The following is a 15940-nucleotide window of genomic DNA, read 5'->3' as shown; positions in this document are numbered from 1 at the left end:
GGCAGCGACCCCGAGTTCAGAGCTGATGTGAGTGTGCGCTGGGACTGTCCCTGGGCACCGCTATTCATTCCTTTCACTGTCTCCCAGGACGGACAGGGCCCGGGGGTGCCTGGTTGGATTAGCAGGCACCTGTGTTTGCCTGGTGTCCCCACACCATTCTGAGGTGCTGGCACAGCAGCCATACCACAGGCTGGGACACCCGTGGTGGTCTGTGCAGGACTGCGTGCCTGCAGCATTGCCCTCGGGGTCTCTGCTGATCCCCCCCCAGCAACGCATCTCAAGGAGGAAGCCTGACCCTGGAGGGATGGGTAAAACCAGTCTGTGTGTCCCAAACAACGATAAATATTGGGATATTAATAGTGAAACCTTTTATATTTCCCTTAATGAATAATACATGTAAAATGCACACCTTGTTGGTGTTAAGAATATGGAAATAATTTCTGGATGTATCCTAGTTGTTCTGACTGTCCTGATTTTGGCCTGGGAAGGGATTCTACCCCACATCCCTTACTGCACTGCTGTGTGTGGCCGAGGGTTTGCGGGGAGGCTTCACAGGGATGTCCCAGCTGCCTGGGAGCCATCAGAGGTAGCCTGGAAGCTGCAGCTTCCCTTCCCTAGTGCAGCATGGCCCCCGGGCATGGCAAAATGATGCCTGTGTCTCCTGGAGCCCCCCGTTGCCAAATGGGACCAAAACTGGTTTAAAGGTGTGTGCTGGTGGCTGTGCCCTCTTCTGAGTGATTGTCCTGGGAGAAAGAGGTGGGGGTGTGTGCTGACCCTCCACAGTTCCAAACAGTTGATCATCCCCTTTTCTCGACCACACAGAATGAAGACTCTGAGGAAGAAGACCTGTGTGCCATCAGCAACCGGTGGGCTTTTCAGAGGGACAGCAAGAGGTGGTCCCGGGTAGGCTCTGTCGATGTCCTCTCGCAGGGCTCCGAGGTGCTGAGCTCTGCCATGCGGCTGGCATCCAGCCACGAGAGCGTCCTCACGGACCTCAGCACCACCAACCTGGAGGCTGTGTCCCTGCACAGCAGCGGCAGCGCAGGCGGCACGCTGGGCACTGGGGCTGTGCCGCCAGAACCCCCGTCCCCTATCCATGCCGCCACCACCCTCGCCACCTCCAGCCGCAGCCTGAGCGAGCGCTCCTTGCCCGAGCAGCCCTCGAGCCGTGGTGAGGGTTCCAAGGAGAAGCTGAAGAAGCGACGGTCTCGCAGCTTCCTGAAGAGGATCGAGTCTCTCCGAAGGAAGGACAAAGACAAAGCCAGCCCAGACGAGAAGGTGGCCCCACACGGCAGCATCACGGCTGCACCAGGATGGGGCTCCCTGAAGAGTAATGGGGACATTGTGGCCGCTAAAGCCAACTCCTCTAAAAGAGGGATGTCTTCCTCTTTCCATGGCAAAAAACGCTTCTTCTCCATATCGTACAGGACTAACCGCTTGCTAGGCTCAGCTGGGAGCAAGGTGAGCTCTGACCCAAAACGCAGTGGAGTCTATCTGGAGGACTATGAAATGGCTGTGACAGCCAGCAGCAACTGGGCCGCTGGAGAGTGCCAGCACCGGCAGGCACTGCAGGGGAACTGCCTGGTCTACATCCCCCAGGACCACAAGCCAGGCACCTTCCCCAAATCCCTCTCTATTGAGAGCTTGTGTCCCTTGGGCGGCAGCTCCCTGACCCACTGGAAACACGGGAATGCCCCCGTTGGGCTGCTGGGAGGTGGCAGGGGCGGCAGCAGCAGCAGCATGGAGGGCGCATCCTCCCCGCGGGGCTTTGCCTGCCGCCGGCGGCGCGGCTCCTGCAGCTCCCTGGGCAGCAGGGTCAGTGTGTACGACAACGTGCCGGAGTTCGGCAGCAGCGAGGATTTTTGTAAGGGGGACGGGGAGGTGACCTATGAGAACCTCGACGACATATTACAGCACATGTGGGGGCTGCAGCAGAAGGTGGAGCTCTGGTATAAAGCCATCTCCCCCGACCTGGCTGGGGAGGAAGTGGGCGAGGAGGAGGATGAGGAAGAGGAGTCGGACTCAGGAGGGGAACCCTCCAACATGCACTTCGAAGAGCGGTCCATGTCGGATGTTGGCACCTCTGCCAGTGACTTTGATAGCACGGGCAACTCCCTCAATGAGGCTGAAGAGATTGAGATGCGGGAGCGCCGGGACTCGGGGGTGGGAGCATCGCTCACCAGGCCTTGCAGGTAAGCACAGGCTGGTGCTAAGGCTGCATCTCTTCTCTCCTCCATCGTGCCTGGGAAACTCGGTCCTGGACCGCTGTGAGCTCATTCCCATTTTATGAGTGCTTTTGCAAACAGGGATGCCCACGAGAGGAGAGCAAGCAGGGTGATGCTGTTGTAGCACATCGTGGGTAGCTGGTGCACCCTGGTGGCTGCAAGCCGTGGCTGCCAGCCCTGCTGTCTGCTGGGTACAGGCAGCGACCTGTCTGCCTGCATAGACCTGTAATAAAATGGTTTTTCATTTACTAACAACAGGAGGAACTTGTTTCCAGTGTGCTTAGTGATCCCTTGTGCTTTCCCTAGGAAAGCTCCAGCAGCTGCCAAATTCAGTGATTTTTCTAGCCCCTGGTAGGCGCATGTGCCTGTGGGCAGGCTCTGAGTAGTGTAGAGGAATGTGTTTTTTTCTTAGCTGGAAAATGTCCTTGTGCCCTTCTGGGCTTGAGGATGCACCAGAACAACTTGACAGAGCAACATGGGTTTGGGAAGGGTTTTAGCAGCTCCTAAGAGAGCACTGTCTCTTTGGGGAGTCTTTTCATCTTGAGAAAGCGGGTGTTGGAGTTGTCCCCGTTGAGTGGTGTGTGTTGTCCCCTACAGGTGTGTGTTGTCCTGAGCACCGAGCTCTCCCCAGGTGTCTTGGCAAAGCTGCAGTGCAGCACAGCCCTTGGGTGTTGGTGCAGTGAGCCTGGAGTGCAAGGGGAGAGGATGCTGGTCGTTTCAGGAGAGCCTGGGGGAGGGAGCAGACCTTTAAGGCAAGAGCAGATGTCTCTTCTGCTCTCTCTGGCACCCTATTCCGGGGCAAGAAAGCACCACTCGTGGCACTGGGGCTGGTGTTGGGATCCCTGGGCTCAGCCCTGTTGTGCCCTCACCTTCCCCCGAAGCAGTGGGTGCCGTGGGACAGGGACAGGCTCTTCCCCGGGGTCTCCAGCTCTCACCACCAGCCTTTCCCCACAGAAAGCTGCGCTGGCACAGTTTCCAGAACTCACACCGGCCCAGCCTGAACTCTGCCTCCCTGGAGATCAACCGTCAGTCCTCTGCCCAGCTCAACCTGCTCCAGAAGTGCTCCCTGCTCCGTCTCACCGCCATCATGGAGAAGTACTCTGTGCCCCACAAACAGGCCTGGACATGGTGAGCTGGTGGGGAGGGGTACCGGGATGATGCCCATGTGGTGTAGCTCTGTGGGTGCTGCTTCTCAGCACAGGTCGTGCAGCCTAGAGCAGCTTCAGTGCGTTAAAGTGGTGGAGAGGGAGGGGATAAAGCTGAAACTAAAACTGATTTTACTCTGTGTGGCTATGGGCATCCTTTCAAGCATGAGCTGGGGGTTAATACCTGGCTCCCAGCATCATCTGCATCCAGGAAGGCAGCAGAGATTTGTGGGGTATTAAAAGGCTGCAGCAACACAAGAGAGTGACAGCGGTTTTGTAGCCAGGTATAGAAGCATTTCTGGCTCAATAAAAGGTGCCCCAGAAGCTGCCTTGCTTATGTTAAACACACTTCTATATGGCAGAATCCTGTGTATTTGTGCTACCTGTAGTCCTACTCCCCTCTGTCAGGTGGTGCCAAGGGACCTATTCATTGCACTGACGTCTGTCTGTTCCACCCTGCAGGACTGTGCCCAAGTTCATGAAGAGGAGTAAAGTCCCCAACTACAGGGACAAGATGGTCTTTGGGGTGCCACCCATCATCAACGTGCAGCGGACGGGGCAGCCCCTGCCACAGAGCATCCAGCAGGCGATGCGCTACATCCGCAGCCAGTGCCTGGACCAGGTGATGCTGCGACCACTGGCAATGGCTGTGGGGTGGCTCTGAGCCTGCTGCTCTGCACCAGCACGTGATGTGGGGGAAAACCAGCTTTCAGGGGTCCTTTTCAGTCACCTTTTGTGGTGCTTGGTTGTGGTGAAGTGGGAGGGTGAGACTGTGGGACTCCTCTGGTGCCTCTTTGGCCATCCCTCACTCAGGATTCTCTGGGTTGCAGGAGTGAGGTCTTTGGGGAAAGGCTTCACTTGCTTGTCCCATGGGAGCCCACTGGGATGGTGCCTGCTCTGTGCTCGAGCACCGACCTGCTGTTCCCCGGCAGGTTGGCATTTTCCGGAAGTCAGGGGTGAAGTCCCGGATTCAGGCGCTCCGGCACATGAATGAAACCAGCCCTGACCACGTCAACTACGACGGGCAGTCAGCGTACGACGTGGCTGACCTGCTGAAGCAGTATTTCCGTGACCTGCCCGAGCCCATCTTCACCAGCAAGCTGACGGAAACCTTCCTGCAGATCTACCAGTGTAAGCACTGGGCCGGGGATGAAAGTTGGGGTATCCCAGCGGGGAGGCATCTCTCTGTTCATTAGAACAGAGGTGGTGGCCTGCAGGGATGGACCTGCTGACCACCAGCTGTGCCCTGTGCTCGCAGTCGTGTCGAAGGAGCAGCGGCTGCAGGCGGTGCAGGCGGCTGTTATCCTCATGCCCGATGAGAACCGGGAGGTGCTGCAGACCCTCCTCTACTTCCTGAGCGACATCGCCTCTGCGGAGGAGAACCAGATGACGGCTGGGAACCTGGCCGTGTGCCTCGCTCCCTCCATCTTCCACCTCAACGTGTCCAAGAAGGAAAGCACCTCCCCAAGGTAAGAGTTGGACTAGCTCTGGCCTCCCCAGCCTTCCCGCAGCCCTCATGCCCCCATCATCCCTTCCCTGTCCATCATGGGAGACCAGTGGTCTAGGGTAACGAGTAGTGGGAACATGTGTATTCTCAGCACAGCTTTGTGAAGGAGGGGTCTGTTGCTCTGTGACACAAAGCAGAGCAATGGCGAGGATAGGGGTGAGTGGGATGCCAGCCCAGTCCCAGCAATACCTGCATTCCCACAGGGTGATCCACAAGAGGGGCACCATGGGGAAGCCTGACCAGAAGGACCTCAATGAGAACATGGCTGCAACACAAGGACTCTCCCACATGATCACTGACTGCAAGAAGCTCTTCCAGGTGAGTGGCTGCAGCATGTCCAGCCCAGCATTGCCCTTCCGTGATGCTACAGCAGAAGATGGGGCCTCACCAGCAGGTGCTGGTCTGTGGCAGTGAGGGGTGATACAAGGGCACCCATCCATCAGCAGGGCAGCTGCCACTGGTCAGTTAACCCCGGGGAGCAAAGCCCACCTGCATCTTGGGCAACTGCAGGTTGCAAGCTGCAGGACTTATGTCCAGGGAGGCTGTGTCTGTCCTTCTCTGCCTTGGTGGGATGAGGAGTTATGGCTTTCTAGCTGCCAAGCACCACTCACAAGATCCACATAGGTTCTCTCTGTCTTTCTGAAGATCTGTATGCTCTTGCCTTGTAGGTCTCCCATGACATCTTACTGCAGCTGAGCAGCTCCTATATGGCAGCAGATGCTTACCCCCATCCCCTGACCGACTTTGTGTGTCAGGGGAAAAGCAAGGATTTACACTCCTTCTTTGAGCAGAGTGTCCAGAACCTGCTCAAAGAGTCGTCAGAGAAATTCAAGGGGTGGCTGAGCACCCCAGGGCCCCTGAACACAGAGCTCTCCTGCAAAAAGGTAAGAGCCAGTGTGTGGAGGGGAGCTTGGGGTCACGTGGGGGAATCCGTACAGGATGAATGCTGGGTCTTGCGGGCATCTGCTACCAACCCTTCGGTGCTTGTTCTGTTATGCAAGGAGGGATCAGCAACTCCTTCCTTGGCCAGAGCAGGGGCTGAGAGATGGGCAGCTCCGGGATGGAGGGTGCTCTGTGCCCAGCAGAGAGCCCATCACTTTGTTGTTAGCAGAGGAGCTGGCTGCCGGTGTCCAGTGCCTCTCTAGCAGCCAGAGCAGTTCCTGTCCCACCCCATCCCACACTAGACAGCAGATGTCACTGGCTGCCCCATGGCAGTGGGAACCATCAGTGAAGCTGTCTGGGGATGAGCACTGTGGGGATCCCATAGCTTGCCTAACCCTTGCCTCGGCCCATCAGGTTGGGGACGGGCACCCTCTGCGCTTGTGGAAGGTCTCCACGGACGTCGAGGCCCCTCCTGCCACAGTGCTGCACCGGGTGCTTCGGGAACGTCACCTCTGGGACGAGGATCTGCTGCAGAGCAAAGTGGTGGAAGCCCTGGACAAGAACATGGAGGTCTACCACTACGTCACGGACAGCATGGCACCCCATCCGCACAGGGACTGCATGGTGCTCCGGTGAGGGCAGCGAAGGGTTTGGTTTCAGTTTGGTGGAACCCATCTGACCCCAGCCCTGGCTGCTCCCCTCTGGGCTGTGCAGGCTCCTGATGGGGACCCTGAGGTCCAGGCAGGGGCTGCCTGTGAGTGGGCTCACAGTGACAGGAGCTGATCCGCTCTGTCCTGCAGGCGCTGGTGCACGGACCTGCCGCGTGGTGCCTGCCTGCTCATCTCCATCTCGGTGGAGCACGACAAGCTGCCCGTGGAGGGAGGCGTCAAAGCCATCGTGCTGACATCCCAGTACCTCATCGAGCCCAGTGCCATGGGCCGCTCCAGGGTGACCCACATCTGCAGAGCTGACCTCAGGTAACGGGGGCCCTTGGTGCCGCCACATCAGCTGCCGTGGAGGTTGATGGGGCAGCGGGTAGGGGTCTAGTGCAGAAGCTGCTTGTCCCTCTGGTTGCCCAGCCTGGCAGTGCTGCAGCTCATGCACCATGGTGCCTGCCTAGGACCTGTTTTTAGCTGCCAGATGATTACTGGGAAAGGAGCCATCAGCTTGGTGTTGCAGTGCTGGCAGGTCCTCTGGTGGCTCTGAGTGTAGCAGCAAGTCCCTTAAATCTTCTGCAGAAACCATGAGGTCCCTGGTGGGTCTGAAACACAGCACTGGTGCTCTCCTCACTCTGGTAAGCTGTGCTGGGGTGTAGTGGTGTACGGGTGGGCTGATGAGCTGCTGCAAGCCCAGCTTGGTCACAGATACTCCCCCGTTTTGCTGCATGGCGGGGAGTGAGGGAGGCAGGTTGCCTTTTTTGTCATGCAGTGCTGGTCATTGTCCCCTAGTTGATCACAGCCAGAGCTACACTGAGTGCCAGTCCCCAAGCAAGAAACAATGTGCTGCTTCTTGGCACTTTTGCCTGCTCACCTCCTCCTGCCTCTTCCCTTCTTCAGGGGCCGGTCTCCCGAGTGGTACAACAAGGTCTTTGGCCACCTCTGTGCCATGGAGCTGGTGAGGATCCGAGACTCCTTCCCAGTCCTGAGTCCCAGTGGCCCCGAGACGAAGATCTGAGGCACCAGGAAGATGCTCTGTCCTGTGTGATGTGGACTTGCCAGTGGATCCGGGCTGGGGCTTGCAGAGGGAGCATGGGATGGGCAGCCAAAGGTCGGCATGCTCACGGGAACATATTTATAAGCATCTTTTTATCCTGTGCTGGGCATTCCCCATCCCCCTGTCCTGCTGCTGCTTTGGCAGCCTCCCAAGCAGAGATGAAGCTGTGTGGCCCATGGTCTCCACAGGAATGGTTGGTGAGCAGAGGGCAAGAGAGGGGCTGTGGCAGATCCATGGCCAGGGCTGGTGAGCAGCAGGGTCCCCCCTGTGAGCCAGGAGCAGCCACAGTGGTGAAGGTGTATGGAACAAAGCACAAGTGAGCTGGGAGGATGCTGCCGCATCCGTAGGTCGCAGCGCTGTGTTGGGAAGTGAAGGGAGGGCAGCAAGGGGTGGGTTGTGTGTGCGGTGTCACCCGGTGGGGACAGCCAGGGAGTCACTGTGGGAACCTGTTTGGTAGTGGAAGAGGCTGCTGTGCTAGGAGGAGGTATAGAGGTATGCCTCAAGGGCCAGCCCTTGAGTGCAGAAGGAACCTGTTGCACCTTTGGTGCTGAATTTCATAGATGACAAAGCCCTTTAGTCCTGTGCCCTGCTCTTACACAGCTAAAAGTCCTCCGTTGTGCACTAGGTTTCAATGGGGATTGCATAACTGCATGGATTATGTTCCAAGCCATTCTATCCTTTGAAGCCAGCCTACCTATTTGGAGAGGACAGAATGTCTAGAGCAGCAGAACTGCTGCCCCTGTAGTTGGCTGCAGGCTGGGAAAGGGTAATATCCCCTACAAACTACAAGGAGGCATGAGGAGCAGGAGGAAGCCGAGCAGCCATAGTAGCACCAGCTGAAGGCTTTGACCAGGGCAGCAAGAGCAGACTGAAGGGCTGCGCTCATCCCAGCTAACAAGGGGACAATACGTGCAAAGCATGGGCCAAACATGCACCAAGCTCTGCCCCATCCTGGCTGCTGCAGTAAAGTGAGGTGGCAGCTGGGAGCTGGTGATAGCTTGGATTCACCCTTCTTTGGACAGCTATATGTGCCAGAGCCCATGCCCCTCCTGGGTGCTGAGCCATCTCCCTACTCCTACTCCCTGCAGTGACAACTGTTCCCCTTCCTTTCCTCCATGGAGGAACTGGCCACCATAGCTAACAGCACCCAGGAGCTGACCTGGTTTCTCCATTCAGGCAGGGACCCAAATTAACCAGACATCGTTCCAACTGGAAAGCAACATGACCCATGCACGGGGGTGATTCCCAGTGTCAGTTTTGATGTAACCCATCTTATCTGTCTCTCTTTTGGTGAAACAAACAAATAACTGGGCCTCTAGTCTGTGTTTTTATATATATATATAATTTTTATATATATATATATAAAAAAATAACTAACATTTGGGGGAATGATTTTTCTCCTAATATTTTTAGGATTTTTTTTTCTATCTATAAATACTTGTACAGTTGGAATATTAATATATAACTACGGCAGAAGAGCTCAGCGCCAGGTGATGCTCACTTAAAAGACATGTATTTTGTATTTAAAGGACTGTTGTTTTGTATCATATGCAACCGCAGCAGATTGTTTGACTTGGATGGGGACTGCTCTTCCCATCTGTGTAATTAATAAAGTACTAACAGTTTCTGCTGGCTGATGAGGAAACCTTCATGCTTAGTGATTCTCCAACACAGGAGCATCCCAGAGCAATACCCTACATCAAGGTGCTCCCCACCCAGGGACTCACAGTGGGCTCTGTTTCAAGGCCTTGCCTGGGCTGTAGGTTCACCTGGTATTTCCACCTGCAGCAGGGAATGCAGCTTGGGGAGGAAATGTGTGTATCCAGCAGAGATCATTGGTGAAGATGATGAAGAACAGCTGCTTTGTGATGGCAGCTTCCCAAGAGAAGACGCCTTGCTCTTCCATTGTGGATGCAGTGACGTGGATAGAGTAGAACCAGGATAGGTGAAGATGATGGTGATGAAGGCTGCGAGATTCAAGCCTGGAGAGGAAGAACTCTCACTCTGAGCATAGCTGAAGCGCCGATATATGGTGAGCCAGGATCAGCATCCCATAGCAGCAGAACTGCTTTTATCACTAGAGTGGGCAAAGACATCTCGGGAGCCCTGGCTGGATCTGAACCCACCCAGCCCTAGCCCAGTGGTGCCAATGGCTATGGCCAGCTCTGGGGTGAGTCTGGGAACAGCACCAGGCTGGAGCAGGGACCTTCCCCACACCAGGACGGAGGGCAGTGCTGACACACTCCATCCTACAGGGTCCCAGCAGGATGGCAGCACCCATTAAGTCAGATTTTTGTTCAACATCTTCGTCGCTGCCATGGACAGTGGGATTGAGTGTGCCCTCAGCAAGTTTGCCGATGACACCAAGCTGTGTGGTTCGGTTGATACCCTGGAGGGAAGGAATGGCATCCAGAGGGACCCTGACATGCTTGTGAGGTGGGCTGATGCCAACCTCATGGGGTTTAACCATGCCAAGTGCAAGGTCCTACACCTGGGTCGGAGCAATCCCAGGCACAGCTACAGGTTGGGCAGAGAAGAGATTCAGAGCAGCCCTGTGGAGAAGGACTTGGGGGTGTTGGTGGATGAGAAAATGAACATGAGCCGGCTTCAGTGTGCGCTCACAGCCCAAAAAGCAACCGTATCCTGGGCTGCATCAAAAGGAGCGTGACCAGCAGGTTGAAGGAGGTGATCCTGCCCCTCTGCTCTGCTCTCGTGAGACCTCACCTGGAGCATTGTGTGCAGTTCTGGTGTCCTCAACATAAAAAGGACATGGAACTGTTGGAACAAGTCCAGAGGAGGGCCACGAGGATGATCAGGGGACTGGAGCACCTCCTGTATGAAGATAGGCTGAGAAAGTTGGGGCTGTTCAGCCTGGAGAAGAGAAGGCTGCATGGAGACCTCAGAGCAGCCTTCCAGTATCTGAAGGGGGCCTATAGGGATGCTGGGGAGGGACTCTTCATTAGGGACTGTAGTGACAGGACAAGGGGTAACGGGTTAAAACTTAAACAGGGGAAGTTTAGATTGGATCTAAGGAGGAAATTCTTTCCTGTTAGAGTGGTGAGGCACTGGAATGGGTTGCTCAGGGAAGCTGTGAATGCTCCATCCCTGGCAGTGTTCAAGCCCAACTTGGACAGAGCCTTGGGTGATATGGTTTAGTGTGAGGTGTCCTTGCCCATGGCAGGGGGGGTTGGAACTGGATGATCTTATGGTCCTTTCCAACCCTAACTGTTCTATGATTCTATACCCTGCTAATGCAGGCAGGGTGGGCTTTCAAAGCACTCAGAGCAAAGCCTATCCTGCCCCACTCTCCCCATTCCTGGGTCCCAAATCCCGAGGTGGCCATAGCAAGGTAGATGGTAGTAGAACAGCCCCAGTTGGACTGCAGTGGGAAGCACACCTGCTCCCCCCATAGTAGTTCCCAACTCCTTACACCATCTGGGACAGTGCTGAGGGAAAAGCCCAGAAGCTTTTGGATCATGTAGCACAGCCACACTCTTAAATCTGCCACTATTCAGCACCATCAAGAGATAAAACCAGGAGCGTCTTTTCTTCCAGCCCATCATTCTCTTGAACATTTAAAAATCAATCCCTTATTCAAATCCTTCAAGTTCCATTAGCAGGGATTCACATTTTTCCGCTGCATATTATTTCAGATTAATCTTTTCAAGTCTTATGAAAGCCAACCCGTATAAGCTTAGCAGAATTCTACATTAGAAAATGGCTACAAAACTGCTGTGTGAAGCTCACTTCTGCTTAATTATAGATAAAAGGAGAGAAAATGATTGCTTATTAGCAAGTCAGGTAGAAAATGTACCATATTGATGGTGCAAACAGACCAATTACGAAAGGAAGATGTACAGTTGTCTTTCATTACAGATACTTTAAAATGTGCATTTGGAGAAAATTAATGACTTTTTTTCTCCTTCCAAAGAGCAGCTGAAGCACTCACAGCTGCCTGCACGGTCCCATTTCCACCCATGTGCGATGTGTGTCCAGCCTATCCACACATCTCTGATCATTATCTTAAATCCAAGCTAAAGGATCTCTAATGGCATTACTCAACCACAGTTTTCAGCACACAGCTTCACAGGGTGCGACCCCCTGGGAGAGTGGCTTGGATCTCTGTCCCACTCCTGCTCACTTACCATCACCCTGTGGCAGTGGATAGCCTTGTGATCAGGGATAACGCTCTGTGGAGCCCAGCTGTCCTGTCCTTGTCTCCTGGGGCCCAAGGGGGTGTATGTATCTACATGTACATGCAGAAAAAACAGACCCTGGAAGAGACCTGTGCATTCTAGCAAATCCTTTGTTAGCTTTGCAAGAGCACAGGCGCAAGAGCTCAGCCTTGGAGTCAGGTGGGAATGGGGCAGGAGCTGGCTCCAAGCAGGAGTGGAGTAGATGGAGCTTGACATGAAGAGAGGCAGCTCACAAGCTTTGGTCTTCCTCAGGGATATTTTTAGGGAGTTGGGATGCCAGCAGAAGGGTCTGGATTGGCTGCAAGCTCTGGTACTCACATACCATGGGGAGCTTTATCCATCCTCTGTCCTGCCTCTGTGTACCTCCTCAAGAGGGTCCCCATTCAATTCGGGCAGCTCCCATGGGCAAGTGACAGGGATAAGCCCATCAGCAGGGTTATCCATTCTCCAGCCAAGAGTTGCTGGAAAAGGCTCTGGTGGCCCTGAGCAAGTCCCTACAAATACATATAAAATTCATGAAGTTGACTGCTCTATTACTGATGTGTACAAACATGGGCTGAAAGCATTAAATGTGAGACAGCAGCCCCTTACCTGCCCCAGAGCAGCAGGAAATAGGGGGACCAACCAAGTGCTGACTCTCTCCCCTCCTCCCTCCCACAGTGGAACCAGGTCTACACCAGCAAGCAGAGACCACCACCGGACCCCCGATGTACTCATAGCCCTCCTGGAAGACAGCCCCATCCACCACCCGTATCCTACTTCCTTCCAGCTCCCTATAGAAAGGCAATCATGACTACTGCTTCCCCAGGCTCACCCCTACATCCCCACTGTGTTTGGGGTCTGCCAAGTGTGACCCCTCACCTCCTGCTTGCCCCCATTCCCATCTGCTGTGGGATGATTCCAGCCCTTTCTCTGCTCCAGGAGCCCATCTAGAAGTGGGGGCAGCACTTGCAGCAGCCCCCCAGGCAGCCAGGATACTCACAGCCTGCTGAGCTTCAGCATCTCTGCAGAAGGAGCATGTACCTGGTTGGCAGGCAATAAGGAAAGAACAAGGTCACAGTGCTGTATATCTGCCCAGGACACAACCCTGTGCATAGATGTGGTCCTGCTGCTGCTCCTGCAGCATGCAGTGTTTCACAAGAGCCTCACCTGCGGGGGGACGACGACATGTAAGGGATGCTCATGGTGCCACCAGGCTGCAGCTGCACCAGCACATCCCAGCAGCATGAAGCCAGAGAGCAAGTTCAGCTGCCACCAGCACAGACAAGGGTCTGGCACATGAGGCTGTGAGGAGCTTCATTCACCTTCTTTGGGATAGACATAGAAGTAATGATACAGGGCGCATTTAGTGGCTATAGGAGATGCTCTCCAGTGGGCTGTGACAGGCACATCACCAGGAGACTGGTGCCTGAAAGCGGCAGCAAGCGGCTCTGGAGTGACAAACAGTAAAGGCAAATTCAGAGCCTGAACTCCTGCTGGTGTTTTTCCCAGCAGTTCTGCCCGTGCCTGTGCGCAGCGCTCCTCACTGCGCGTTTCACAACCACACGTTTTGTTTATTTGGTTTGCTAAAAGGGAAAATAAACAACCTTGCAAGGGATAGGAGTGTGTCACTGAGCAGAGCACACTGCTGCTGCAATGTGGGAATGTGTGGCTGAGGGACTTCCATCCCACCACAGCCTCAACGGCTCCTCCTCCAGGGACACTGCTGTGGACACTAAGTGCTACCTGTGCTTTGCAGAGGAGCAAAATCCTAGGCACAGGCCATGGCCATTGCAGGTGTACAGCCAGGGAATATGGCTAAAAATGCAGTCACACACGTACAGGGTTTTCCGCCGTAACAGGCAAAACTTCTCCCCTAATGCTGACTCCAAGATGCTGCCAAGGTTTCGGATCTGTATTCTGGACTACAGAGAAGGCGCTAAAGTCAACTTACAGTGATTACAAAATTCTCTTCATGGTAGTTAAAACAAATTCATTACCCTGTGCTTCCATCTTGGAAATGGCTGGACCTTAAAAACTCCTTGGCTCAAGGTGAGCTGGTGTGATGATACCCAGAGGGGAAAGCACCAGATCCCATTTGCGGTCACTGACTTGAGGAAAGCAGTTGGTGATGCAAACTACAGGCACTGCTACTCATCCTGCTCATCAGCGAGGGCTCCCAAACCCCATGGGAGGGCTGCCCCTGCTCCCACTTACAGGAAATACAGCAACTTCAGCCCTGCAGATGTCAGGACAATCTGGGCAATCCTGCTGCTGTCCAGCATCGTGGAAGGAGAAGGGGAGAAAAGTGAGAGTAGGTCACCCAGAGGGGGGTGAGGAGGTAGCAGGATTCTCCCAGCAGTAAAGCCCCTGCATTAAGCACTCCATCTGTCCTGGCTCCGTCCCTTCCTCTCTGCAAGCTTCCATGGACACCCATCCTGGGGCAGCTGAGGCATTACATCCCACTGCAGAGTCTGGAGTCCTTCACAGCCAGGGTCTGTTGGTTCTTTCCTCTCTTCTACTGTGAAATAAAGATAAATTAGAAACCACTTGTGGAATTCAGGGCTATGCTTGGATTCTCAGATGTCCCCTAGCTTGTCTGCAGTGCAGACCACCCTCTGTGAACTGCTCATCCTCTGTTTGCCCTCTTTAAGAAATAACTGCACTGGTCCTACAGCAACTAAGAGGAGGGAAGCTTGGGGGTGGCAGACCTGCCCAAGCTGCTCCTGCAAATGCAGAAGGAGAATGAAGCACATCCTAAAGTGGCCTTTATGGTTTCTCTTCTGTAGCGATACACTTATAAGCTCCATGTGTAAAACCATGTACCACATGGGCCCACATCAAACAGAACCTTTGAGGATAAACAGAAGGGAAGGATATTAGCTTGAGCATGCATTTTTCAAGGTGATGGAGCTGAAAGTCTTTGTGTTTAATAATGCCTGTTAAAGCCTGTTATACACAGGGCTCAGTGTTCCAGCCCAGGAACAGAGGATGTCTCCACATGAAGCCCATCACTGCACCCTGCCATCACCACCAGCAAGTGGGGCATGGCATAGTGGGACCATAATGAGAGTTCAGACAAGACCACTGATGGTCTGTGCTAAACCTGGTCTCAGTAACAGAGGAAGGAAGCTCAAAAAGGAGCTTCATAGAAGAACTGCAGCAGAAGCCAGTTGTGCCCTAGTCCCCGGGGCTGGTGGGGAAGATGGAGAGGTGACAGCAGTCAGGCATTATGCCCATTGGTACAACAGCCATGCTAGCACAGACACCCTGCAAACACCATGCTCACTTCCCTCCCGACACCCCTTCAAGGAAATGACATTATGGTAAATGTGAGGAAGAGTCAGGGTCAGTCACATCTGAGACTGGAGGAGGAACCCACAGCCACTTGAGGCAATGCAGGTCCTCAAAACCCTGGGGATTCAGCTATGCTGTCCTCTTGTGGCTGAGGAACTTGGAACCAGCACAGAGAATGATCTTCAGGCACCCCTGCACATTAAACCTGCTTTTGTTGAAGCTGTTTTTCCTAGGCTGCCTATGGTCAGTAACACCATCTCCTACAGCCTGGCCCCACCGCTGCAGACCTGTGCATCCACCACTCTCCCCTTCCATTGCAAGCAAGGCAGAACAGGATAAAGGTGGTGATACTCACAACCTCTCCAGACTCCTATGCCTGGCAAACTGATTGTTTGGCAGAAAACAGATTTTCTTTAGGTTCCTAAAAGGAAAACAGAAGGGAAAAAAATGATCAAACCTAGGGCTGGCAGACTAGGGCAGAGGAGGAGCCTTTATCAAAGCACAACAGTGAAGACTAAACCTCCTCTTCTTGTGCAACACAAACAAAATGCAAGGCAGCTGCTCTTCAGTACCACTACATTGTTAATCACCCTCCCAATCTGCAAGCATTGTTTGCTACAGATGAGGGTTTCTGCACCTTCCTCCCTCCTCAGCCCTTGCTCTGTGCATGCAAAGGCATCCAAGGCTTCAACCCTTCTGACAGCCTCCTACACCATGCACCTGAAGGCTTGGCTTGAAGGCAGCCTCCCCAGTCCCAAGCCTGGTCCACATCCACGTGTTCTTGCTCCCAGCTCAGCGCTGCTGTGGGAGGGCTGCAGCAAGCAGCTGAGGCTCAGCACAGAGCGATGGATGGGCAGGTGAGAGCAGAGACCTGGGGACTCACGGTCCCACCACTGTCACTGTGCCCACCTTGATTCAGAGGCACAGGAGGGGATGCAGCTCGTTACAGCCAGGTGTACATATAGAAAAAGCTCTCTTTACTTGCTTTGCAGGAGG

At 54.3% G+C, this 15940-nt stretch overlaps 1 protein-coding gene across 5 annotated transcripts in view; it reads left to right on the top strand.

The window, feature by feature from the left end:
• The window catches only part of STARD8 (StAR related lipid transfer domain containing 8), a 55217-nt gene extending 46682 nt beyond the window's left edge, over positions 1 to 8535 (top strand). For 4 of the 5 annotated variants that reach the window (XM_057404824.1, XM_057404823.1, XM_057404825.1 and 1 more), the window contains 10 exons: positions 823 to 2192; positions 3180 to 3353; positions 3833 to 3992; positions 4303 to 4501; positions 4629 to 4839; positions 5081 to 5195; positions 5546 to 5761; positions 6174 to 6391; positions 6560 to 6736; positions 7316 to 8535. In XM_057404824.1, coding sequence (XP_057260807.1) covers positions 823 to 2192; positions 3180 to 3353; positions 3833 to 3992; positions 4303 to 4501; positions 4629 to 4839; positions 5081 to 5195; positions 5546 to 5761; positions 6174 to 6391; positions 6560 to 6736; positions 7316 to 7433 — 2958 coding nt within the window. In that variant the 3' untranslated portion in view covers positions 7434 to 8535. The remainder of the gene's footprint in view (positions 1 to 822; positions 2193 to 3179; positions 3354 to 3832; positions 3993 to 4302; positions 4502 to 4628; positions 4840 to 5080; positions 5196 to 5545; positions 5762 to 6173; positions 6392 to 6559; positions 6737 to 7315) is intronic. The other variant, XM_057404827.1, reaches the window with a different exon arrangement.
• Positions 8536 to 15940: the final 7405 nt, after the last annotated feature.

The sequence above is a fragment of the Pezoporus wallicus genome, unplaced genomic scaffold (assembly GCF_028554395.1).
Source record: "Pezoporus wallicus isolate ANWC-B61680 ecotype Strahan unplaced genomic scaffold, APGP_CSIRO_Pwel_v1 contig_5104, whole genome shotgun sequence".
Lineage (NCBI taxonomy): Eukaryota > Metazoa > Chordata > Aves > Psittaciformes > Psittacidae > Pezoporus > Pezoporus wallicus.
Note: the sequence above shows the minus strand (reverse complement) of the source record. Positions and strands in the feature narration are given on the sequence as shown.